At 44.4% G+C, this 25,311-nt stretch overlaps 1 protein-coding gene across 1 annotated transcript in view; it reads left to right on the forward strand.

The window, feature by feature from the left end:
- Positions 1-25,311, forward strand: part of CUBN (cubilin) — a 1,583,269-nt gene that overhangs the window by 920,072 nt on the left and 637,886 nt on the right. Inside the window, exon 38 of the mRNA XM_078663578.1 lies at positions 22,483-22,664. Within this exon, the coding sequence (XP_078519704.1) occupies positions 22,483-22,664 (182 nt within the window). The remainder of the gene's footprint in view (positions 1-22,482; positions 22,665-25,311) is intronic.

A 25,311-nucleotide genomic window follows, 5' to 3' on the forward strand; every position in this document is an offset into this window, starting at 1 on the left:
CAGTAATTCGTAGATTAGGGTTGATAAAACATCTACTGTTTCTAACACAACTTAGCCAGTTGCTAAGGCTGTGATACATGGCTATACATCCTCGAGGTTAAATAGAACACTACAACAGAGTCAGCAGGACAGGATCGCAGGCAGTGTGCAATAACCTTCTATGATAAACACTTTTCTGCTTTTGAAGAGAGGCAACCACTATATAAATCACCTCGAAGGCCCAAATAGAGTAGGCAAGAAATTAATGCCAAAGTGGATAGACATGGGACAACCATCTGGGCACGCCTGTCACACTTAGGGTGGCACACTAAAGTATACAAAAAGTGATAGATGAAATGCTTTAATTAATCTCAGCCACTGGTAATTACTCAGGGTTACATCTCATTCCATCGTTATTTTGCATGCCAGGTCACCTTAATTTGGATCCAGCTATATGCAAATCAGTCCTGGCCCTGCTCCAACGGAAACAGTCTAAATGTAAATGTAAATGTATTTCGATTTATATAGCGCACGAATCACCCAGGGGTCTCAAGGCGCTTGCTTAGGGAACCCGTCCTGGTATTCCCCTGTGAGATACCCCGGCAGGGTATCCACAAGGTGAAAGCCAGGCATCCCGCCGCGAGGGGCCGTAGTGGAGATTAAGCAAGCTATTGCCCAGAGTCGCAGAGTGTGACCCCGTGAGTCAAGTAGGCACCGGAGCGAGAATTGTCGAGTCCGTGGAATTTTGAGCCTGAGACCCGCCGAGGCGGGGAATCGAACCCTGGTCCACGGCCGATCTCAGCTTCTGGGTCTGCCGCCTCTAACCACTGAGCCACGCTTCTCCACACTAGTCTAGCCCAAACTGCCAGGCCAGGTCCTTTCTGTAAAAGATCACAAACAACCTAGGACCGGATTTGCCCTAGTTAGGGTTAATCAGCCAGATGTAGCTTGATTCCAGTGACACAAGGTGCACGGGACCTATGTCTGGGCAAAATACGATGCTGTGTGTATAGGATGTATCTATAATAGAGCACTCGTGTTCTGGGGCAAAAATTGAACTGAGGCCATGAAACGTGCACCAAAGGTAAAAGTAAGTGTGACACAAACAGAATAGATTATCCTCTAACACATGATAAATAAACCAGTGAAGAGTAAAAAAGAAAAAGGTCATTTCTGTTTTTTGCCCTCGCGTACTGGTTGCCCAGCATTTGAAGTGGAGAAAGCAAAAGCTCAAATACCTATACACAAAGAAAATGAGCACTGGATGAATTTTCCGTGGGACGATTCGTGATTGCTGTTAAATGTAAACTTGAAATTATAGAGTATAAAATATTTCTGCTACTTGTGTGTCTTAATCTCACACTGCATCTCGTTCCGTTCTTTTATATAATTCGGCTTCTACTGTACTGAAGTACCCCTCCAATATTGTTCTAGTATCTAAACATTTTATTACTATGTGATCCTCATGTTTTAATGAGTTATTATTGATATGGTAACATTGGTAACATAACGATGCCTGGGGTAGTCCCATGAGTCTTTACTAGTGCATGAAGTTAATTGGCAAGACTAACTGATGCCTCATCTCTTATATAAATTTAATTCGCTCTAATGGACCTGAAGAAGGGTGCATACCTGGAGGTCTCTTCCTTTCCCTTCTTGATTGTACTTCAGTGCCTGTTGAGTGTTTTAGCTACAGGATTGGCTTAAGTTCAAATTGCAATTGACCATGTTAAAAGCGATGCCCATAGCCTGACGCTATTAATTTGTATACCAAGTAGTTGTACTTTGAGTTCAAGGGACTCCATTTCAGGAAGTAGAATTAAACTAGATGAGAAGGTGAAAGTGTACTAATCTGGTTCTTTGCTATCCACAATATAGCATTTCCAGATCCACAAGATTCACACTTTGCAAACCATCTTATTTAACTATGCTTTATATTATGAAGAGTCATAATATCATGTAGCATTGCTATATAGGCTGTTAAAAGTTCTGTTGTCCCCCCTTTTCTTTTTAATGCACCCCATTCCTTTTTCATGTATTGTGTTAGCTACTCACAATCCTACAGCATATGTAAAATGTCGCAGTTGGTATTACCACATTTCCAGCAATTTAATGAGTAAGTAAGTTTTGCCACTTGTAATTTCAGAAAGGAAGCTTAAAGTACCTTTACTTTAATCATGCCTCCCTATGTCCAATATCATATTTATGAAGCAACTCATCCCAAGCTTCCTCTGTATATACAACAGCTAGCCTCAGCTCACACCATGATTTAAGGTATCTTAATGTGTGGATCGAGAATGTTGGTTGATAAGAATCCCTTACATGCATGATAACATTCCCTTAGAAGGAGCCCCTGTTTGTGTGTTTTTTATTGTTAGTGGAGGTAGTTTATAGGGATAGGGCCAAGGGAGTGTGTCAGACAATGGACAGTTGTTAATTTGTTATGTAGTCCTGGAAATGTCTTACAGCTACTCTCTTCTGTCGACTCAGTTAATGTGTGCTTATCACTACGCGTCTATACTTCCTATACCAGGGTTTCACAGTCAATCAAAATATCACCATTTTGCCACAGTCATGTGTATGCATGTAATATGCTATGTACACTTATCAATTTATGTGTTGTCTGCCAAGTGTAGTTTTGTTCCTCATTCACACATATTCCCTACATTCAGAAAAACATAACTGGAGGTCGCTCATTCTCCTACATTGCACCCAAGACATTGACCGACCGACCTCAGCACATCAGAGCCTCCTCCTCACTTCTTGAGTTCCGCAAGGGGAGAGGATGTAGCCTTACGGCTAGAGCGGTCGACGTCGAAGCTGGGGAACCAGATTCGAGTGTCCGCAACAACGGTCAACATCCTGTGATTCTGGGCAACTCACATAATCTCCCCGTGACTAACAAAATTGAATGTGTCCTCATGTAACGAAACTGGTGCTATATAAAGCGCTCTGATACCCGATATCTTCGGGTCTAGTTTGTGCTATATAAAACTGAAGCTGACGACTTTGCTCTTCATATAGGCACATTGGGGACTACAAAGCTACACACCTGCCCAAGCACCTGGATACCATCTTGAGTAATTAGTGCACTATAGAAATCAACATCACCCATCAGGTGAAAAAACACAATTCTGTTAGGATCTAACAGACCTAATAACCTAAAACTACCTGGAGGACTCCACAGACATTATATTAGGAGACCTTAACCTGCACCTGAACAATGTTGAAGATACATCAGTACAAGCTTATTCACCCTCATTGAATCAAAAGATCTTACTAAATATTGCAAAAAGCTGCTGCTCAACAAGGGCTCTACCCTCAACGCAATCAACTCCAAACATAATATCATATCGCTCCATTCGATCCTTCCCACAGACTGGACTGACCACCACTTAATTCTATTCGATCTCAATGTTAACCAACACAAGCACCACACCCAAATAAATTCAACGAAGCACTTTATGAGAAATAAGCACAACATCCCCAATCTGAGGTAGAATCCCTAATCAGTTCCCAAATTCTTCCTACACTAACCTCACTTCCACCAATAAACACAGCTCTCACTATAAACCTAAAATTACAGAACTCTTGACACTCTAAAACTCAAGAAATCAAGAACTATCCTTTCCAGATCCTGGTTCAATATAGACCTGAATAAATAAAGATGTCAACTTAGGCTAGCTGAAAGAACTGGAGACTACTACCCTCATTGACCCAACTCTCTCTCCGCCGAGCTAAACCCCTTAAATGCAAAAAACATATCTACAGAGAGAAATCCTCTTTCATCCGAGCCTAACTTGACCACTCCAGAAAACTGAGCTAAAGACCTTTTCAACAACATCAAACAGCAAACTTCCTCCTTCCCACTATACTCATCTGATGGCTCTGTTGAGCTCTTGAAGAATTCACCAGATTCTCCTCTGAAAAAATACCACCCACTTCCTCATCACTGACCAATGATTCCCCCTCTACCAAAGACAGTCCCACGACTACCACACCTCCAGCCAATGACCACTCCCCAAACCCACCCCCTCATTGAGCCAGAACACCAACCACAATCCAATACAAATGAAAAACAATGCAAACTGGACCAAGTTCGAAAATATCTCTGAAGAAGTCGTCAATATAATTCTTGAATCCATGAATCCGACATGACACATATCTGACCTACTTCCCTCATCTCCTGCCAAAAACCTCAGACATGTCAACTCCCCAACATGGACTTAAATATCTTCTCTATCCAGCGGCTCTGTGGCAGCCTCACTTAAGCTCAGCCAAGTCACCCCCTCAACAAAAAGCTAAATGCCAACTAGAATGACCTCAAAAACTAAATATCAGCCTCCCTCACCTTGCCAAAACAATTGAGAAATGTGTGCTCCCACAACTCTGTAGCCACATTGAAAAATTCGACCTACACAACACCTTCCACTTTGGGTTCAGGAAAGGGTACAGTACGGAGACTGCAATCCTGTACATCACCGATGACTTACGCAAACTCTCATTGGTCAGGCCAGCCTCCTAAACCTCCTGGACCTCTCAGCGGCCTTCAATACTGTTACCACAATATTTACCTGAATATCCTCTCACAGCATGCAGTTATTAATGGTACAGTCCTTCAGTGGTTCACCTCATACCTGAGTCAATAATCCCAACTAATCCAATTTAACAAATCCACTTCATCAGCAGTGTCATTTCCATAGGAATTCCCCAAGGATCAATCCTGTCCCATGCCTTGTTCAACATCTATATGCAGTTGCTCGAAGTCATCCTGAAACAAGCCACAATTGCCTTCCCAACTCTACATTAAAATCTCATCACCGAAAGACATCCAGAACTTAAACAATACTATCGCCACTATACAATCCTGGCTGACCAACAAACACCTTAAGCTCAACCCCAACAAAACTGAATTCCTCCTCCTCCAACCAAAAGGAAAGTCCAATGCTTTACACAACTGGCTTGACAAACGTACTTCACTAGACTGTAAACTAGCTTTCCCCAACTCTGTCAACTCACTATGGATTACAAATTACCAAAACCTGAGCATTAAAGACCATGTCAATAGATCGACAACATGTGCCTTCTATACGCTGAAACAACTAAAAAAATCAAGCCTTTCATCCTCCTTGAAGTCCTAAGCACTGTAGTACAATCCTAAATCCCCCCTAAAATGGACTACTGCAATGCAATGATCACTGGTATCCCAAGACAACACATTTTGCCTTTTAAATACACACTCAGAGTAACAGCCACACTTCTTTCTAGAGAGAGCAGCTATGATCACATCTCTCCCACACTTAACAAGCATTGGAAATGCAATAGGTCTCGGATTTATTTGAGTTAGAGCTAATGGCATTGTAAATGGCAATGTCTTTTCGCCATGTGTTATGGAGTGTATGCATGTAGTGTGTAGTGGAATTATGTGGGTTGGATTGGAATTGTAGCAATGGTGGCATGCTACGCTTTAGATGAATATGTTTAAAAGTAAAGTGCACTATCCTGCGATTGCTACAATAGTCAATTGATGTGTGCACTGATGGCTGGTGGTGTATGTGCCTGTAGAAATTGTGCACTGATGGCTGGTGGTGGGTGTAATTCAAAACATATGGCCTCTGGTGCGCATCACAGACACCAATAGGCTATAGGCGGAGCTACGCAACCGCCTATGGCCTATTGCGTGTTCTGTTTAAAAACAGCACGAAGGCCAATGAAAATGGACCTTGGAAATCCACATGCACGAGCCTTGTGGAATTTCAAGGTCCATTTTCAAAACGCTGGGAATAGGACTCTCGCTGCGCGACACTGCATGTGCAGTGTACGCAGGGACCGAGGCCTAAAAATGTATTGCAAGTTGCGTGTAAATGTGTAGATGGTGTGCTAGCGATTAGTAGGATTCTGAAATAATACTTTATTCTTTTATTTAAAACAATATTTTACCGCACAAACCTCCCGTTTATTTCAATACATTCTAAAATATGAAAATCAAACGATTCCTTCATTCTCCATAAACAATTGAATTAGCACGAATAACCAGTGCTTAATTTGTTCCAGTGGAATGAGGCGTAATCAATTATATTTTCAATAAACTCACCTTTAAACTAAGACTTGGTATTCGGATAACTCTGATTTGGCTGTGCCCCAGCCCTTATTTATATTTTTACTTTCCAAAATAGTAAAGAACGTAAATTAAAATTTCAGGATGTACCATTATGTGTCCACCTGCACTTGTGCAGGAGGTCCTGTGGGAGAGAGGGGCCATAAGACAAGGAGGGTTTAACATCTCTTCATAGGTGTTGACTATAGTCTGAAGTGTCTCACTTCAGTTCCATAGTTGTTGAGGGGTTCCATGATGCCTGTGAATTTCACTCAGCCAGTCCTAACTTTTTTTAGCCAGCAGCCAGTTGTATGCTGGGTCATGCAGTCCTCTACCTGTAATAGGAGTGATAAGGCCCTGAATTCCAATTAGTGAAACAAATTTGCGTTAGACGATTGTATGCTTCGCAGGTGGCGCCCATACCCACGAGGGTTCATTAACTTGAGTACGAGACTTCGGTAGAAGACGTCATTTGTCTACACTCTAAATCCACCAATCACGAGATGCTCCCAGCTCCTGCAATAGCAATGTGCTACTTCTATGCGAGGCACCGGCAAGATGAGACTGGGACAGAAAATAGACCTCTGCATCAAAATAAAAGTGGCCCCATTAATGAATGACGCAGCTAAAAAATCTGCCATGTTTGCAAATCGGAGCCTTTTGGAACTTGCGAAGACACGCTGTATACGTGGTTTGCAAGTTATAGAAGGCAGCCTGGATATGTGCTCGCTGCAGGCAATGCTCGGTTTAGTATCAGGGAAATTAACAGGGAAAACCGGCCCAGCAGACGGTAAAACAGGTCCACAACCAGTCACGTAAGTGGGACACACACTACCCTTTGGTCCAGCCCATCAGACATTTCTAGATTGCCTTGTAGGCCACCGTGGGCACCAGGACAGGAAGCAGCATGTTTCCTACCTTGCATGTCACACATAACGCTCCCTGAACCCCAGAGCAGTTGTTCTTGGTGCCTGCTACGCTTGGTTGGTGTGGAGTGCGCGCCTTTGACGGGGTGTGAACATGACATCCTCATGCGACGGGGAAGGCAACAGTGCTGACTCTGTCTGACCCTCGTCTCCAGGAAACCAGCTCCACCGGTCGGTCAGGGAAGACTGTTTTACTGAAAACAAAAAATGTGCCCGCCCGACCCCCTGCTGCGAAGAAAGATGTTGAAAAATGTAACCCATCAAACTCTGACAAGCTGAGGCCGGACTGCACCGCGCTGCACGCACGCTCAACTCACCTGCCTCTTCTGAGCTGAGAAATCAAATTCCCTATCAAGCAAAGGAGACGGCAGGTTTAAAGAAGTCGCGTCAGTATAAAATGGCAGAATAGCGACTGTTTTGGGTGATATGATATGATATGATATGATATAAAGGATTTTGTAGCGCGCTCTGTTACTAGACTAGTATCCTGGCGCGGGCGGCGAAAAACAGATTGCGGGGTCCAAGGGAGGATCACCAAAATTAGGGGGTGATATTAAACAGATGGGTTTTCAGCCCCTTTTTAAAGGCAGTAATGTTCGGGGCAGCTCTGAGATGGAAGGGGAGAGCATTCCAGGCCCTAGAGGCCCTGACCGAGATGGACTGGCCACCCAAACGGGAGCGCTTAAATCTGGGGACCGACATTTGGCACTGATTAGCCGAACGAAGGCATCTGTTAGGGATGTACATGGCAAACCTTTTCCTCAGGTAAACGGGGCCAATCAGATGGACCGCACGGAAGGCCAGAACAAGAGTTTTGAACGTAATCCGGTGGGCAACCGGAAGCCAATGGAGACTCTTAAGATAGGAGCGGACACTAGAACTCATGGGGAGATAAAACAGAAGCCTGGCGGCCGCATTTTGCGTGACCTGTAAACGTTGGATCAGGAAGGCGGGGAGACCACAAAACAGTCCGTTGGCATAGTCGAGCCTGGAAAGAATTAAGGCTCGCAGAACCGTCTCTTTAGCCTCTCTCGGAAGAAGGGGAAAAAACCTACGAAGGGCCTTAAGAGTAGCAAAGCAGACTCCCGTAAGTTTTTTAATGTGGTCTTCAAACTAAAGGTCCTTCCCGAACCAAACTCCAAGATTTTTTGCTGGGCCACCGATGGATTTTGGGCAGGGCAAGTCGCGGGGCCATAGGAGGTCGCTAAATTTATCGGGGAAGGAGCCATAAAAGATCACCTCCGACTTGTCTTCATTACATTTAAGCTGAGCCAAAGCTAGCCAACGGAAGACGCATGAAAGGCAGAGTTGGACCGCCGACGTATCCAAATTGTCCTTTGGCCAGGTGAACAAAAGTTGAGTATCGTCGGCGTAGGCCATTATTTTGGCCCCCAACAGTTCTGCCAGGTAAATCAGAGGGGTCAGATAAACATTAAAAAGCAGGGGGCTAAGAGTAGACCCCTGAGGGACACCAGTGGTGAGTTTCTTGGGAAGAGAGGCGAAGGGAGGCATCCAGACCTGTTGCGTCCTATTGTTCAAAAAGGACGTCAACCAATCTAGTGTGGGGCCAGTAATGCCGACGGCCGCCAGTCGAGTGAGGAGTAAAGTATGGGGCACCGTGTCGAAGGCGGCAGAGAGATCCAACAAAATCAGAGCTGCTCTACCACCTCCGTCCAAGCACTCACGAATGACCTCCGACACTTCGACAAGCGCCGTTTCGGTGTTGTAGGAGGCCCGAAATCCTGATTGGGCTGGATGCAGTGCTTGGGAAGATTCAATAAAATTGTCCAATTGTTTAAAAGCAATCTTCTCACAGACCTTTGCTAAGGCGGGCAGTAAAGAAATAGGGCGATAGTTGGAGAGAACAGCTGGATCAAGCCCAGTCTTTTTTAGGAGAGGTAGCAATTTGGCCTGCTTCCAACAGAGCGGAACAGTAGCAGAGGAAAAAGAGAGGTTAACAATCTGAGTGATCTCGTTGCTTACTGATTCAGCTATCTCCCCCAGGACTCTGGCAGGGCAAGGGTCAGAAGGAGACCCTGACTTCAGGGCGACAAGGATTGAAGTAATGTCAGACACAGTTGTGGGAGAGAACGCAGCGAACTGCTCCGTTGCCTTTGGCAGAGCAGTGATGGGGAAAGCAGGGGGAGACTGAAAGCCGTTACAGACGGTCTGGAGGTCTTCTTGGATTTTTGCAATTTTATCAGTAAAAAAACAAGAGAGCTCTTCGCACCACTGCTCAGAAAGGGGCAGTATAGGTTGTGCGGCGCATGGTGAGAGGAAGCTTTTTACGATGGCAAATATTTCCTTACTATTATTGCTAGCTTTTTCTATTCGGCCTGCGTAGTAGCTGCTTTTAGCAGATCTGATGGCTGCATAGTAGTTCTTTTGCGCCGCACGCAGGTCGCTCTTAGCATTAGGTTGGTAGGATTGCCTCCACACCCGCTCAAGTTTCTTGCAGCCCAGTTTTAATTCCCGTAGGGTGTGGGTAAACCAAGGTTTGGAGGGGGTAGATCGCATCCTGCGAATGCAACCGTTATTGATGGAAGTGGCAGATCCATGTTCCACCCAGGTGTTAAAGGAATTAACTGCTGCATCAATCTCCGGGGGCAGTATTGGACGGGTTTGGGACAGGGAATCAGCCAGAGTAACTAAGTTGATCCTCTGTAAGTGGGCAAGTGAGGGGCCATTCTCTTTTTCAACATTCAAGGACCAGGAGAACCTGATCAACTTATGATCAGACCATGTCACATTCTCAGGAGAGATCATACCAATGTCAAAATTAGAACAGACTAAATCAAGCAGATGGCCTCCATCATGAGTTGGGCAGGTAACCCGTTGCTTAAGGTGGGCCATGGAGAGGGCTTCTGCAAGGCGGATAGCTTCGGTGGAGTCTAAGACATCCACGTGAATGTTAAAATCTCCAAGAAGGAGATACCGTGAGTATTTCAGAGCACGCAGAGTAATGGCCTCCTCGAGAGCTCCCACAAAGTTCCCAACATGGCCCGGAGGTCGGTATATCAGTGTGCCTCCCACGGTGAAATGAGAGTTGAGCGCTAACGAAAAGTGGAGGACCTCAGCGTCTTCCAGCATGCCCCGGGGCTCACAGGCAAAGACCCACTGCTCTCTATAGATCACGGCAACACCGCCCCCTCTGCCGAGCAGGCGGTCTGCTCTCGTGATTTTAAAGCCTCGGGGGATGGCTAACTCCACCACCGGGGCGCACGAGGCATTAAACCAGGTCTCTGTGATAAAGAAGAGATCTAACTGCTTCTTCGCCAAAAGCTCGAAAATATCGGCAGCATGCTTGACCCCACCACTGCCAGAGCCAACCTGCACGAAGGGATGACAGACGTGGCCAAATGGATGTCAAACAGCTGCCTGAAACTGAACTCGGACAAGACGGAAGTCCTCATCCTAGGATCCTCACCCTCCGCCTGGGACGACTCCTGGTGGCCCCCCGCCCTGGGCAGCGCACCCAAACCAACAGACCACGCATGCAACCTGGGCTTCATCCTGGACTCCTCCCTCTCCATGACCAGACAAGTCAACGCCGTCTCCTCATCGTGCTTCAACATCCTGCGCATGCTACGCAAGATCTTCCGATGGATCCCCTCCGAGACCAGGAAGACGGTCACCCAGGCCCTCGTCACCAGCCGTCTGGACTACGGCAACTCCCTCTACGCCGGAACCACCGCCAAACTCCAGAAGAGACTCCAGCGGATCCAGAACATCTCAGCACGACTCATCCTGGACATCCCCCGCCGCAGCCACGTCTCCGGACACCTGAGAGACCTGCACTGGCTCCCGGTCAACAAGAGAATCACCTTCCGGCTCCTCACCCACGCACACAAAGCCCTACACAACCAAGGCCCAGGATACCTCAACAGCCGCCTCAACTTCTACGCTCCCAAACGCCAGCTTCGATCGACCAGCCACGCCCTCGCCGCCGTCCCCCGCATCCGAAGAGCCACCACAGGAGGAAGGTCCTTCTCCTACCTGGCCGCCAAGACTTGGAACTCCCTTCCGACCCGCCTCCGCCTGACCCAAGATCACCTCGCCTTCAGGAAGCAGCTCAAGACCTGGCTGTTCGAGCAGTAGCGGACCCCCCCCCCACCCCCCCCCCCTGCGCCTTGAGACCCTCCGGGTGAGTAGCGCGCTATATAAATGCTCTGATTGATTGATTGATTGATAGACCTGGCATTAATTAAACCCGCTCTGATCAGCAGGGGGTCGGCATTGGGTCGAACCTGGCAGCCTAAAGTGGGGTGGAAACAGAAGTTGCAGGTAGCGCACTCACGGGATATACTGTCAGCCACCACCCATGGGTTATCTTTCCCACAGGGCATGGTATTACAGGCAATGAGTTCATCGCGTGCGTACCTTAAGCTGTAGGGCTGTGATTTTCTGTGTGAACGGGCAGGCGGTCTGGCACTGAGCACGTCCGGAGCACGGATGGGCACAGACGGGCCCTCCTTTGGCGCTCCTTCGGCGCGCATTCGGCACGCATTCGGCGTGCCCGCTGCGCGTCCTGAAGTGCATTGCTATTTATGCCCCATGCCCCTCCCTTAGCTGGACCGCTAACTCGGGTCCCGCAGGGGACCGGGCCTCACTCAAGATGGCGCCCGACCTGGCCCTGCACAACAATCGGCACCAAGAAGAAGCCGCGGTGGAACGGGGCACAGTGAGACCGGATGCAGTATTCAGGGGGATTTTAAAAAGTACAGTTTTAAAAATATACACACAACACAATTATTAAATCAATTGATTGCTATTTTTAAAAAAGATCGTAGCGCAATACCACGGGGTACAAGATGTAGCAGAGGAGAGTCCCTCGCAATCTGCTCGCCTTAAAAACGATGTAGCAAGGTGCTGCCACCACCTTGAGCTATCGCACACGCCCTCGGACACGAGATCTATTTATGCCCCAAGCCCCCCCCCTTAGCTGGACCGCTAACTCGGGTCCCGCAGGGGACCGGGCCTCACTCAAGATGGCGCCCGACCTGGCCCTCCACAACAATCGGCACCAAGAAGAAGCCGCGGTGGAACGGGGCACAGTGAGACCGGGTGCAGTATTCAGGGGGATTTTAAAAAGTACAGTTTTAAAAATATACACACAACACAATTATTAAATCAATTGATTGCTATTTTTAAAAAAGATCGTAGCGCAATACCACGGGGTACAAGATGTAGCAGAGGAGAGTCCCTCGCAATCTGCTCGCCTTAAAAACGATGTAGCAAGGTGCTTCCACCACCTTGAGCTATCGCACAGGCCCTCGGACACAAGATCTATTTATGCCCCAAGCCCCTCCCTTAGCTGGACCACTAACTCGGGTCCCGCAGGGGACCGGGCCTCACTCAAGATGGTGGCCGACCTGGCCCACCACAACAATCGGCACCAAGAAGAAGCCGCGGTGGAACGGGGCACAGTGAGACCGGGTGCAGTATTCAGGGGGATTTTAAAAAGTACCGTTTAAAAAATATACACACAACACAATTATTAAATCAATTGATTGCTATTTTTAAAAAAGATCGTAGCGCAATACCACGGGGTACAAGATGTAGCAGAGGAGAGTCCCTCGCAATCTGCTCGCCTTAAAAACAATGTAGCAAAGTGCTGCCACCACCTTGAGCTATCGCACAGGCCCTCGGACATGAGATCTATTTATGCCCCAAGCCCTTCCCTTAGCTGGACCACTAACTCGGGTCCCGCAGGGGACCGGGTCTCACTCAAGTTGGCGCCCGACCTGGCCCTCCACAACAATCGGCACCAAGAAGAAGCCGCGGTGGAACGGGGCACAGTGAGACCGTGCGCAGTATTCAGGGGGATTTTAAAAAGTACCGTTTTAAAAATATACACACAACACAATTATTAAATCAATTGATTGCTATTTTAAAAAAAGATCGTAGCGCAATACCACGGGGTACAAGATGTAGCAGAGGAGAGTCCCTCGCAATCTGCTCGCCTTAAAAACGATGTAGCAAGGTGCTGCCACCACCTTGAGCTATCGCTCAATAGGTGGTTTACCTATTCATCTACGCTCGGACTACTTTTCGAACATTAGGAAACACTGCCTTTACCTTAGAGTTGGTAAGACAGCTCAGTGAGATAAGGAACCTGCCACCGAGATTTGTACACAGTTCGAATGTCACAAGTTTCAGTCATGGTTGGAACCGCTCAACATTTCAATTTCATCTCTTTAAGATTGGCAAAGGGAGTGACGTTTAGTGCTGTCTCGGTGACACCTGATATTTACAATAAAAAATTTTGCAAAACATTTTTCCCTCCCACGATCTGAAACGAGATATTACTAAAGCCATGGTTAGCCCAAATACATTAAAAGTTGAGCTTACTGTGTGTCTCTTTTCACCAAAACCTATTTAAAGAGTTCAGGTTAGTAACGAGTAGAGAAGAGAAAGAGATTGTCATTTACTCAAGAGGACTGCACTTACAGCAAGGGGGAATCACGTTAAAGGGGCTGTAAGAAGCGGGACTGAAAGCGATCGCTTTCGCGGCGAGTGGTGCACGCGCGCACGCCACTGCCAGCATATGTTTTGAATTATCGCGGCTGTCAAGTCGCGATAATTCAAAACATATGGCCTCTGGTGCGCGTAACAGACACCAATAGGCCATAAGCGGAGCTACGGGACCGTCTATGGCCTATTGCATGTTCTGTTTAAAAACAGCACGCACGCGAAGGCCAATGAAAATGGACCTTGGAAATTCACACTAACGAGCTATGTGGAATTTCAAGGTCCATTTTCAAAATGCCGGGAATAGGACTCTCGCTGCGCGACACTGCATGCGCAGTGTATGCAGAGCCCAAGCCCTAAAAACACAACTGGCTACCAATTGAAGCAAGAAGCATATTAAAAATGGCCTGCATGGGGGAGGAGCCAAGATGGCGATCGGAACAGTCGCATAAACGCCTCGTTCCGAGATCCCTTCCTCCCCGCCACCTATCCTGTCTTTCATCCTGTTCGGGGTGGTCCGAATTCGGTTACCAAGGAAGAGCGTTCACTTACCGTCCTTTTCCGGGGCTCTGGCGTGCAGTGGTTTCTGCGTTCTGCCCTTGTCGCCTTGCTGGCCTTCCCGGCCCTGACGCCGGGGCCTCGAGTGCTGTGTCTACCCGGAGGGGTTCGGAGTGCCGGCGGTCCGGAACCGGTGGAGAGACCCGATGGTGGGAGCCTGAGAGCCGCGAGCCGGAAGCGCCGGAGCGGACCCACCCCCGATGGTGGACCACCCCGCATGCCCGATTGCCTGCCGGCCCGAAGAAGAGAAGCCACGCTGTCCGGCACCCCTCGGGTGAGAAGCCCACTCCTGTTGATTGTCCCGCCCGGGATCCGGTGCAGGGCTCCCCCGAGTGCTGTGGGGAGCACGCCCGTTCTTCTGGTGACTCTCCTTTCTCCGCCGAGCGCCATCCGCTGCGGATCGGCTGTGTGTCCTGGGGCCTCCGGCACTCCTGGTGGACTTGGAGGCGGATGCGACAATGGCGGCGGGAGTTGTGCTCAAGATGGTGGATGGCCCCTCGGAGTGTCTTCCTCCTGGAGACAGGGACGTTGCTGCATTTGCTCTCCCCAGACCTCGTTTGATTCGGGCGGCCCCTACACGGAGTGCTGTCTTGTTTGCCCTGGCTGCTCTGCGGATCGACCTGTCCTTGAAATGCCGGGACTTGGAGTGGCGGATCGCCGCCATGGTTGCTCCGCCATTTTGTGACGCTGTGTCGTCTCCCCGAGTTGGTATTGTTGAGACTTCTTCAGCTGCTGTGCTGGGATCTCCGGCTGGGTGTTCGATTCTATGGGATCAAGTGGACCCGGTGCCGATGCTGCAGTGTTTCCTCCTTCCTGATTTCTTTGCTTCGTGCTGGACAGCCCAGATTTTGTGCTTGGCCACGTGGATCTTTGGGGTACTTTTGCATCCTGACTGCTGCCGAGTTATCCTGGTTGCTTCTTGTTGGCCGGGACGGTGTTCCGCGATGATCCCACTTGCTTTCCCTGACTGGTATGGACCCACTGTATCATGCTGTTTCTTGGCCGTGGTGGGGTCTGGCAGCTCTGTTCTTCGTAGAAGTGGACAGGGGCGATCGTGCCTGGGTGCCTGCGGGACTTTTGTTTTGTTAAATGGCATCTCCGGGCCTCATTATTTGGACTGTTCCTGTCTCCATCCTTTGTGTAGGCTTTTCTCAGTATCCTTTTTTTGACCTTGATTAGTGATCCGTTGTTGCGGGTGGGGTGGTGTTCTGTATTTCGATCGCCGGCTCCTCTCCTCTCTCTTCCTTCTTTTTCCTCTCCTTCTCTTTCTTTCTCCTTTCTCTTTCTTCGTTATTATTCCCTTTCTCTTTCTTCTATATTTCGGGTGACTCTGGGCGACAGGCCCGCTGTTTAGTGGGGTAGGCCATAGCCATTACAGTGATGTAGGGTGGGGGGGGGGGGGGGTGTTTGTTATTTTAGTTTGTTTTATTCTATGGTCCCTTTTTGCCTTTTTTCTAGGGGGTGGGCTATGTCCCTTTGTTTTTTCTCCTTCGTTTCGTAAGTGTCTGCACTTTCTCCTTTCTCGGGGCGGGAGGGCTGTTTATGTGGCGTCCCATTTATTTGTTTGCTAGGATTTGTCCTTTATTTTTGAACCTTTGATGGGCGTAGGATGTTTCTGGGCCTGGCCCTACTGTGGTTATTTGATTGCGTGGGGGGCTGTATCCCTCCCGTCCCCCCCCTCTTTTTCTGTATATGTTGCATGACGCCCTGGTAGATATGGCTGCTGCCTCCTCTATAAATCATAAAATGAAACCTTTCTTATCCTGGCGCTTACTGTGTAACGACTTTATTCCACGTCTATCCTGTATTCATTCTACCGTACACATTGATGTTGCTCCCTTTTGAATCTCCTGATTTTGCGGCCGGCCCCTGTGGTTGTAGGCCTGCGCTTGTACTGATACGTGTCTCTCAATAAAGGTTTTAAAAAAAAAAAAATGGCCTGCATAACCCACATAGCTCGCTATTCTGAAAAACCCACCTACCTCGCAAACAATTTATCAAAAGCTGGACAAAAGAGGCCCCTGCAAAGTTTAAACACTCTATTCCTGACTCCACCCAATTTTAAGAAAGAAAAATCACTCACCCTTCTGTGGAAAAGTGTCTAGAATTTGGAATACCCTGCCACAGAATCTATGTGACAATCAATCATTCCTACACTTCAGAAAAAACTTATATTAAGTATTCTCTCCAAATACCTGAACCCACCCTCCTAAAATAACTAATTTCTCTGATGATCTTCCCCATCAACCAGCAAAGATCCTGGACAACTCTACCTCTGATAAAAGAGCTGTGCACTCCCCCAACTTTTGAAATAAGCTACCATCGCTACCTCCGAACTATATCACCCATTTACTCTAGTCGGCCTTTATTTCGTTTACATATTATTGCCATATATGTCCATTGTTTTATTATTTTTCTTGTGTATTGTCTTTAAATGTTGCTGTGCATATTCTGTAAAAGTGCTGTGATACCTTGGGATGAAGACTGTGCTATATAAAACCCGAAACATAAATAAATCAATAAGACATAACATTCTTTTTTTCTTTAATTCCTTCCTTCTTGCTTTCCCTATTTCTTTCATTCCCTCTTTCTTGTTTTCCTTTTTACTTTCTTTCATTCCTTTTTGCTTCTTTCTTGCTTTCCTTTTTCTTTAATTTCTTCTTTCCCTTTTTCTTTCATCCATCTGTCCTTCTTTTTTGCTTTCCATTTGGTTCTCATTATTTCTTTCTTTCTTTCTTTCTTTCTTTCTTTCTTTCTTTCTTTCTTTCTTTCTTTCTTTCTTTCTTCTTCTATCTTGCTTCCTTTCTCCTTTCCCTACTTTCTTTCCTCTCCTCTTGCTTTCATTTTTTTGCTATCTTTCTTTCTTTTCTTCTTCCCTTCTTTCTTATAATTTCTATCATTCTTACTCTTACTCTTTCTTTTTCTTTCTCTCTCTTGTTTCTTCCTCTTGCTTTTTCTTTCTTTCTCTCTTTTTTCTTTCTTTCTTTCTTTCTCGCTTTCTTTCCTGCTTTCATTTCATTTTTCTTGATTTGTTTCCTTCTTACTTACTTACTGTCTTTCTTTCTTCCCTTCCTTCTTTCTAGCTGAATATCTGTCCTTCTTACTTGCCTGTCTTATTTCTTTTCTTCTTTCTTGTCTGTCTTCTTTCTTTTTTCTTTTTTGCCTTCATTTCTTTCCTTTATTCTTTTTTACTTTTTTCTTGCTTCTTTCATGCCCTTTCTCTATTTCCTTCTTTCTTATCTTCTTTTTTCCTTCATGCCGTCTTACTTGCCTCCTTTCTGTCATTCTTGCCTTCTTTCTTTCCTTCTTAACTTATTTATTTCCTTTTTTCATACCTTCCTTCTTTATTTCCATTTTTCATGCCTTCTTTCTTTCTTTCATTCTTTCTTTCTTTCTTTCTTTCTTTCTTTTTTCTCTTCCTTTGTTATTCTTTCTTTCCTTCTTTTTTTCTCAAGGCCAAGAGGTTACAGTCAATAGCACAACAATTAACATTTTTAGGTATATGTTAGCAAAGAACTTCTTTTATTTTCCTAAAATGATGTGTATGACAAAATAACTTTTAGGTGTTTTCAGCCACATATGTCTGTGGTTGTGTCATTCACATTTTTCAAATCCACTTGAGCATGCATCGAGGGGCAACATTTCACCCCACTTCAACCATTGGCTGGTTTCACTATGAGCAAGGCTGTGCTGCCTTTTACAAGGAGCATATCCACACAAAGTATTTCCCTTCATTGCCAGAGTGTATTAGGGTAATGTGTGCTTTTTTGACACAAACATTTTTTGTCTATCATCATTGATTTTTTTTTATATTGACAAGCTCCCAGATGCTTCCCAAACAATAAAGTTTGCGAAAGCCATGACAAAACAATAATTGCGAAAAGGCTTGCTGACGACATATAGGCTTTGCCAATGCTTGTTATATAATGTGTTGACACATCGACATCCAGGTACGAGACAGATACGTTAATGCTAACACTAGCATCCATCTTCTTCTGGTATACCATGGGCCTGATTTAGATCTAGGCGGATCTAGACCCACCGCTGCTTTTTCTACGGTTTCTCGACCCACCTACTTGGCACTCCGTCCGCCCAGTTTAGTTGTTGTCAGGGCTGCGAATGAAAGACCGCTTGAGTTCTGCTGACTCTGCCAGGCTTCTTCGCCTGTGTCAAAGGCTTCACAGGCAAAAGCGGCTGTCAAAGGGACTCCCACCAAGAATTACGCCAAGCTGATTACAGTGTGCATTTCGGTCGAGGCAACTGTAGTGGGGAAACCTCCAAACTCGAGTTTGCAGAATCAATAAAAAGGGGGGAAAACCTACCTCTTTTTACTTTTCCAGTTCCGTTTCTGTCTTGAACCCCATTGTCCAGGTCCTCCCTGTGCTGCTTCTACGTGAACACAATGCTAATCTACCCCGTTGTTGCCGGAATCTGTGGGTGTACATTCAACAGTGTGTGTATATTGTTGGTGGGCAATGTTACATGTTGTAAAAAAGGATATTACACATTATTACATATATATATTGACAGATCCACAGCATATGTGTGTAGTAAGATAATGATGATTAGTACTTTCCTATCACTACACCACCATGGCCTCACTCCATCAGGACTCCGCTGCCATGAAACCACCATCACATCGGTAACATCTAAATCAAGTTGGTGCAAACCTGCCAGCCTGAAGGTGATTTAGTATTGTTAGTCAGCTGTGAAGACAACTGACGCAGCGGACTGCAGTCTGTTGGTGCCACATCTAACTACGGTGGGTGGTACAGTAGTCCTGATCTAAATTAGGCCCTAGGTAAAAAAATGTGTATACACAACTTGTTATAAATATGGATAAATCTATTTGAATACATGGAGGGCCAACTGTTAGGGCCAGGAGGGGAGAGTGAAATATGGCTTATTATACCTAAGAGAAAAACCTTCTTAAATGTATTCCTGTGTCAGTTTGCCCCTGAGAGTGACAAGTACTCAGCCAGTATTTACTCACAGTTTCCCTAGTTACCGTATCCCCAGGGAAACAGCAGTATTATGTGCAATGTCTTGTTTCCTTGATCTTTCAATTTCAAAAACCTCCTACCCACCTAAACGTCTAATAGAAAGGGTGATTGTCACATCCTATATCTCTTATAAATAATAAAACTCTTAGCAAAAATGTAGTACATTAAGACCATATGTGCCTTTCATTAACTTTGATTTTTGTTACACACATTTACGCATCACTATTTAGTATTATGTAAGTGCCATTCTTAGCCAACTGTAATTTTCCATATACTTTAATTTTACTATTCATAGGTTGCCCTGATAACACAGGCATACATGTTCTCATCCCAATTTACCACTATCCCCTAAAGTAGCCTAGCCCATTAAAGTACAAGTGTGACTCTCAGTTATTGGAACGCAAAGGATAGGCCTGTCCCCCTACTAAAAGTAGACATGCACTGTCAGTTCCAGTAGTCAGTCCTTAAGAGGTTCAGCACCATTAAACCCAGTGGTAAATGATGCAGAAGCAGTTGCTTAGAATGACGGGCCTTCATTCTTCTTCGTAGCATCCATATGCAATATCTTCAGTGAGTCTAGAAACAGTTTTAGTTTTCTGGTACACAAAAATGCTATTGTCTTTTCTTCATTGTCACCAACAAAACAGCATAATCCAACAGCCCATATATTATTTGGTACTGTCATAAAAGAAGTATTGTGATATGAAGATCTTGTGGTTTGCATATTCAAAAGGTCTGTGCATTTTGACAATTAAGAGGATCTGCCTGGTATGCTAGCATCTTGGGAAGCAGACAATAATTTTTCTCCTTCTGGCATTCTGTCTTAATTTTTTGTTCTTACTCTGTGCACCCTCTGTAAATCCAGTGGAGAGTAAAACTACAGCTTAGTGAGCTCCTTTTGTGGAATCAAATCATGCCACCCCTTCTAACTTTTCCAGGAGTCCTTATAATTGTACATTTTTCATGGAGCTTTTATCTTCAAGTTCTGTTGTCTTCCTCTGAAGATTCCAATTGGCCTGCTCCTAGTCCAGTGACTCAGCTATTTTCTGTTCAACTATAAATAGCCGCACTTCACCAGCTTTTAGTCAAATGTTAAAGGAAATAATGTCATTCCTTAATGCACTATCTCCATGACTGTCCTTGTGGTTATTTCTTCTGCTACTGTGAATGAAACTTTATTCATCTCAAATTCTTTAAAATAATCTACAGTACCATTACTGTTACATTAGATTGTGCCGCCTAGCCTCTATGTTGGACCTTTGTGATTTCTCTAATTTCACCTTCTTGAAAAATAGATGTCTCACTAGTTTCGATTTCGACACTGATCAATAGTCCAGTTCCTCTTGTCATACCAGGACACTGAATCACTATTCCATATACAAAAACAACTATTATTTTTGTAATTTGTGTCTGTGTGTGGTGATATATGCAATTTAAGTTTTCCGACAGTTCCTAGCACCTTTAGATCTTTGGGACATAACAATAAGATAATATGTTCTCCTTAATCACCGAAGTGTCTGGTATTCTGTTAACTGCAATGTGCACCTCTTCCTGAGTCCTCATCATATATCTGTGTTCATCCTTGTCACTTAATGGATGGCATTCTCTGCTTTTGTAATGACCATTCACAGTTATACAGAGATATAAATTCTCTGCTTTTCTTTTACATGTCAAATATGAAAATATCTAGATTTTGTTTTTAAAAAGCTTAATCTTGAGCTGCTCTTTAAAGCATTTCTCTGTACATACACCATCACCACCTAGGTTTCAGTGCACACTTCCACCGCTCTCATTCCCGTATCTCTAGGCTAAGCTGTATATGCTATTGAAATAAAGGTTTTGAACTACAACAGTGTTTGGAATTCATTACCTGGTGCACCCCCACTTGCTTCATCATTTCAAGATCTGGAATATAGAAGCACCACACAACGGATGGTGCTGGAGAGTCAGTGCACAGAACTTTATACTTATAAAACTAGCGTGAGGTGCAAATCTATAAGGCCACCATTTGATTCCCTTGTATAGACTCACTCTCATTCCTGTATCTCTGTTGTAGTAGCCATTCACTTCTTCAGTTTTTCTCCTCTTGTCATGAGAACTAATCCAGCTCCACACACCTACCTGCTGCCACTTTGCTCTAACAGTGCTCCAATGCACCAAGAATCTCTGTTCTTCCACTTGCTTCCTCGGTGGACCACTTACGGTGGCATGACTGGTAGGGCCTGCTGGAGTTGTCTTAGAGAGTTGCCATTCTTGTTGGGCTCGACTTGGACCCTCACATCTATTAACATTTGATAACTATGCTTTTTCTAAAGATTAAGGGCCTGATTCAGTGTTTGGTGGACGGGGTACTCAATCACAACCATAATGGAGTACCTTGCATACAAAACCCTTGTTCTGCCCGCCCAACCATAAGTATTCCATTAACAGAGCCACCGTTCACCCCATCAATAGAATGGATCCTCCAACAGCCCAAAGGAGCAGGGGCCATCAGAGGAAGAACATTCTATTGCTTGCCCTATTTAATGTGGAAGGTTAAATGGCTTTTTTTCCTGCCCACCTCCACCAGGAAGAACCTGGCATTGTGGGACAGAAAAAAATCAATAATGACCCCATGTCATTGGAGAAAATTCCCAGGGTGTCATTAATTGTTTTTATTTTTTACAACAAACTCCCCCTTTGGTGATTTGGGTTCCAAAGAAGAAAATTACGTATGAAGAGTTTGACAGCTGACCGTCATTACTGGAGGTACCATCATCCAAATTTTCCTACATTGATAGTAACCACCATGACCGCAGCTCCTTTTGATGTAGAGAAATGTCACTGGGGCCTTTGGACATCTTCCAATATGGAGGTGAGGATGTCCATCATGGTGACGAGCTAATGTACTCCGTCACACTAACATACATTAATCCATCAACCAAACTGTAAATCGTTTGTAGAGTCAATAACAACATTATTTATATTACTGAAAAAGATATGAGCCACATATTTAGCTACTTGCTCAATAGAAGTACATGTATACAGAGGTTCTACCTGTTGCGTAAAATGTGATTTAAAAGCAATTCAATCTAGCATAACGTTACAATAAGAAGGCACTCTCTACAAATATCACTAATTGCTATTTCCGGTGTAGTGGTGGACATTGGTGTCATCGAAAATGCAGTGATCTGAGTTGCCAGCTACCCAGCAGAGAAGAGAGGGCTCTTGTAAAGCAAGCGTTCTAGTATTATTGGTTAGATAATATATCTAACAATTAATTCATCTGAATATACCAGCACAGCACAATATTCCACTTCTACATTTTGCATTTTATGAATTTAAGTTGTTCATCATGATATAGCACTTTTGCTCTGCATAAAATTACAACAAATAGCTTACAATTGGATTATGTACTATGTTTTGATACCTATTGAAGGTGTGCATTAACTCGCTTCCCTCATTTCAGTGTTTGGAAATGATTTTGAGGGGACCAATGGACAAATCGCCTCTCCACTATGGCCAAGAAACTATCCACATAATGTCAATTACATGTGGACAGTCACTGTTGATTCATCTCAAGTTGTTGAAGTCAGGATCTTGGAGATGGATATTGAAGATCACAGTGGCTGCCGCTTTGACAGATTACGGGTATGTTCATCTATCTGAGATTTTGTGATGTGGGTCACTATAACTAGACAATATTTATATAATATGGGTGAGAATTACTTTAAAAGCTCTTTTGCTCAAATTGGAAGCAATTTGGGAATAAGAAAAAAATCATATATGTGAAGTAATCATTCAACCACAAAGAAACTACATTGTGACCACAACTAATGTATTTGTCAGTTCTTGTGATTCAGATAGCCACCCCAGATAGTAGTAGTGCCAGGTTAAAATATTATTTAGATCATTTGGTGAGTATTAACAATTGACCAGTTAGAATGATGAACATTTATAATTCCTTTTCATCCTTAATGGTCTTCACAGTCTCCATTTTATTTTATATCATATCTTGAGTCAATCAAGCCTGAATCTGATCACTTAAACACATTAAAAAAAGAGGGGATTTCTGTTTTTTAATGACAGTTAAGAATTGACACATTATTGTTTTTAGTTTAAAATATGTTTTATTCAAATAGCAAATAGTATTGTTAATTGAAGAGTCCACAATATCAACGTTCCCACTAATTCTCCTTGCTAGAACAAACATCCCTACCATTCAAACGGCCTGTGATATGTTTTTGATTTTTTTATATCTCAGTTTTGAAACTCATTACTTAATGTCAACTCTGCCTTGACTGAATGAAAGAAATAAAGAGAGAGATAACAGAAAGTAAACCTTATGTTTTCCACAATTGTTGATGGACCTCTAACTTGAAATAGCTCCTCTTTTTTCAAGGGGCAGAGTAACAGTTTCTGATTGAAAAGCCAAGCAATTGTTTCCTATTGTCAGCAAGCAAGAATTATTCTTCAAGTAACATTTGTTGCATGCCTAGAAAACATTTTGACTTCTACCATCTCTTACCACTCCCACTGCAACATATCAATGTTGTTTCATTGGATCCTTGTGAGTAACATTTGTGTAAGATAGCATTTGAAGGAAAATCTGCAAATTCACACCATTTACCATATTCCATCTGCATTTAGACCGATTTGCAAGTTCTTACCGCTGCCTCAAACTTAAAAGCTTCTGATTTTTACCTACTTGGTTGATTTAACTTTCCAGGAGGTGCAGAAGTTGCACTGGAAGTCAAATTTCATATGTGGGCAGAAGTGTGTATTTACACCACCCACATATGTGGTACAGATACACAGATTCAGAAAGCACCATTAGGCTGGGCTGCAGTGTAAACATACTGCAGTGACACATGCCAGGGAAAGTGCCTTTGCCGTGTATAAAATACTGTTTAAGTATATAAGGTAAGTCAACCCTAAAGACTGCCTCGTACAGCCAAAGGTCTGGGTGCTTAATATCTAAAACATAGTATGGACTCACAATGAAAATTCTCAAAAACAGTTTTCACTATATAGGTAAAGATGTCTTTTTCAGAAACATGCCTAGAGGGAATACAACCACTTTTCCATATCTAAGAATTGAAGAATGGTGGAGCAATGATTTGAAGTTATTTTCCACTTATTTTTGAAAATCTACTTCAATAGTGAAAGTAGATTTGGATAACTTTAGTGGAAAAGTAACTTAAAGAAAGTGTCATAATTGCTGTTTGTGAGCAACCCAGTCTTGAACTCGTTTGTCTTTCTGCCCTTATTCAGACTCCCAGTACACATCCTTGACTGACTTCCTAACAACCAGCCCTGGCAATGCTTGTCCACTGGGCTTAGGAAGGCAGTGGTGTTGTTAGCAAATGGCCACTTAGCACAGATTTGCTATCTGTGAATGGCACAGGAGCAGCTAGCAAACAGTGGGGAACTTTCACAGTTTTTGCTTTGATTTAAAAATGCCAAAGGGGATGTCAAAAACTGCAACCATTGATTCCCAAGGCCGCCCTATACCTTCTGGCTCCATTTCCATTCCCAGCTTGAAGAGCAACCGGTGCTGGTACTGACAAAAAGTAGGATATCTCATCTCCATAGGGGAGTTGCTAAGGAAAGTTCCAGCTCTCCTGCTGTTGGAGCATGGCTGGCCTTCTTGGCTGAGCGACTCTTGGAAAGGTTTGCAGTAAACCAATAGAAGAAGTGCTGAAAAGGGAAGCAGAGATATAATGAGAACATAGTCAGGATTGGGAGTGGGGTATTCTCCAATTACTAGCTAAGCCACAAGATACGTCTGGCACCTCACCACCACCTCCACATTCCTGGACTTAAAAATAAATAATCTGGCATATAGAAGAATGCTGTAAAGCTGAAAGAAGGATGACAAAGGTCTCCTTACACTTGCTGGTATCTAAAGACTGGAAAGGCAATCCCAGGGCCAATTGAATGGCCTCCTGTTTTCTTTGTGTTTCCTAAATTAGTTTAGGAATTTGATTACATTGTTTTCTTCACTTTGAAATGGTTGGTATTGCTTGGGTTTAGTACATGTTTCTTTCAGAAATTACCTGCTAATTCGGGCTTAGCCGACTTTTTCTGAGAACTGTGTGAAGTTTTAACCAGTATGCTTGTTAAGTTGGTGAGAGTACCCCTTTTCCAAATTAATATCCCATGCTCTGACAATCACCATCAAATCTGTATTGCACAGGAAAACACATTATCTAGTATTTGTAAGGGTGCCATAATGCTGTTGAATTCTATGAGATATGCTTGTCCTCTTGGCAGAGCAGAGTGTAGAACTCATTTT

This window comes from Lissotriton helveticus, chromosome 10 (assembly GCF_964261635.1).
Source record: "Lissotriton helveticus chromosome 10, aLisHel1.1, whole genome shotgun sequence".
Classification (NCBI taxonomy): domain Eukaryota; kingdom Metazoa; phylum Chordata; class Amphibia; order Caudata; family Salamandridae; genus Lissotriton; species Lissotriton helveticus.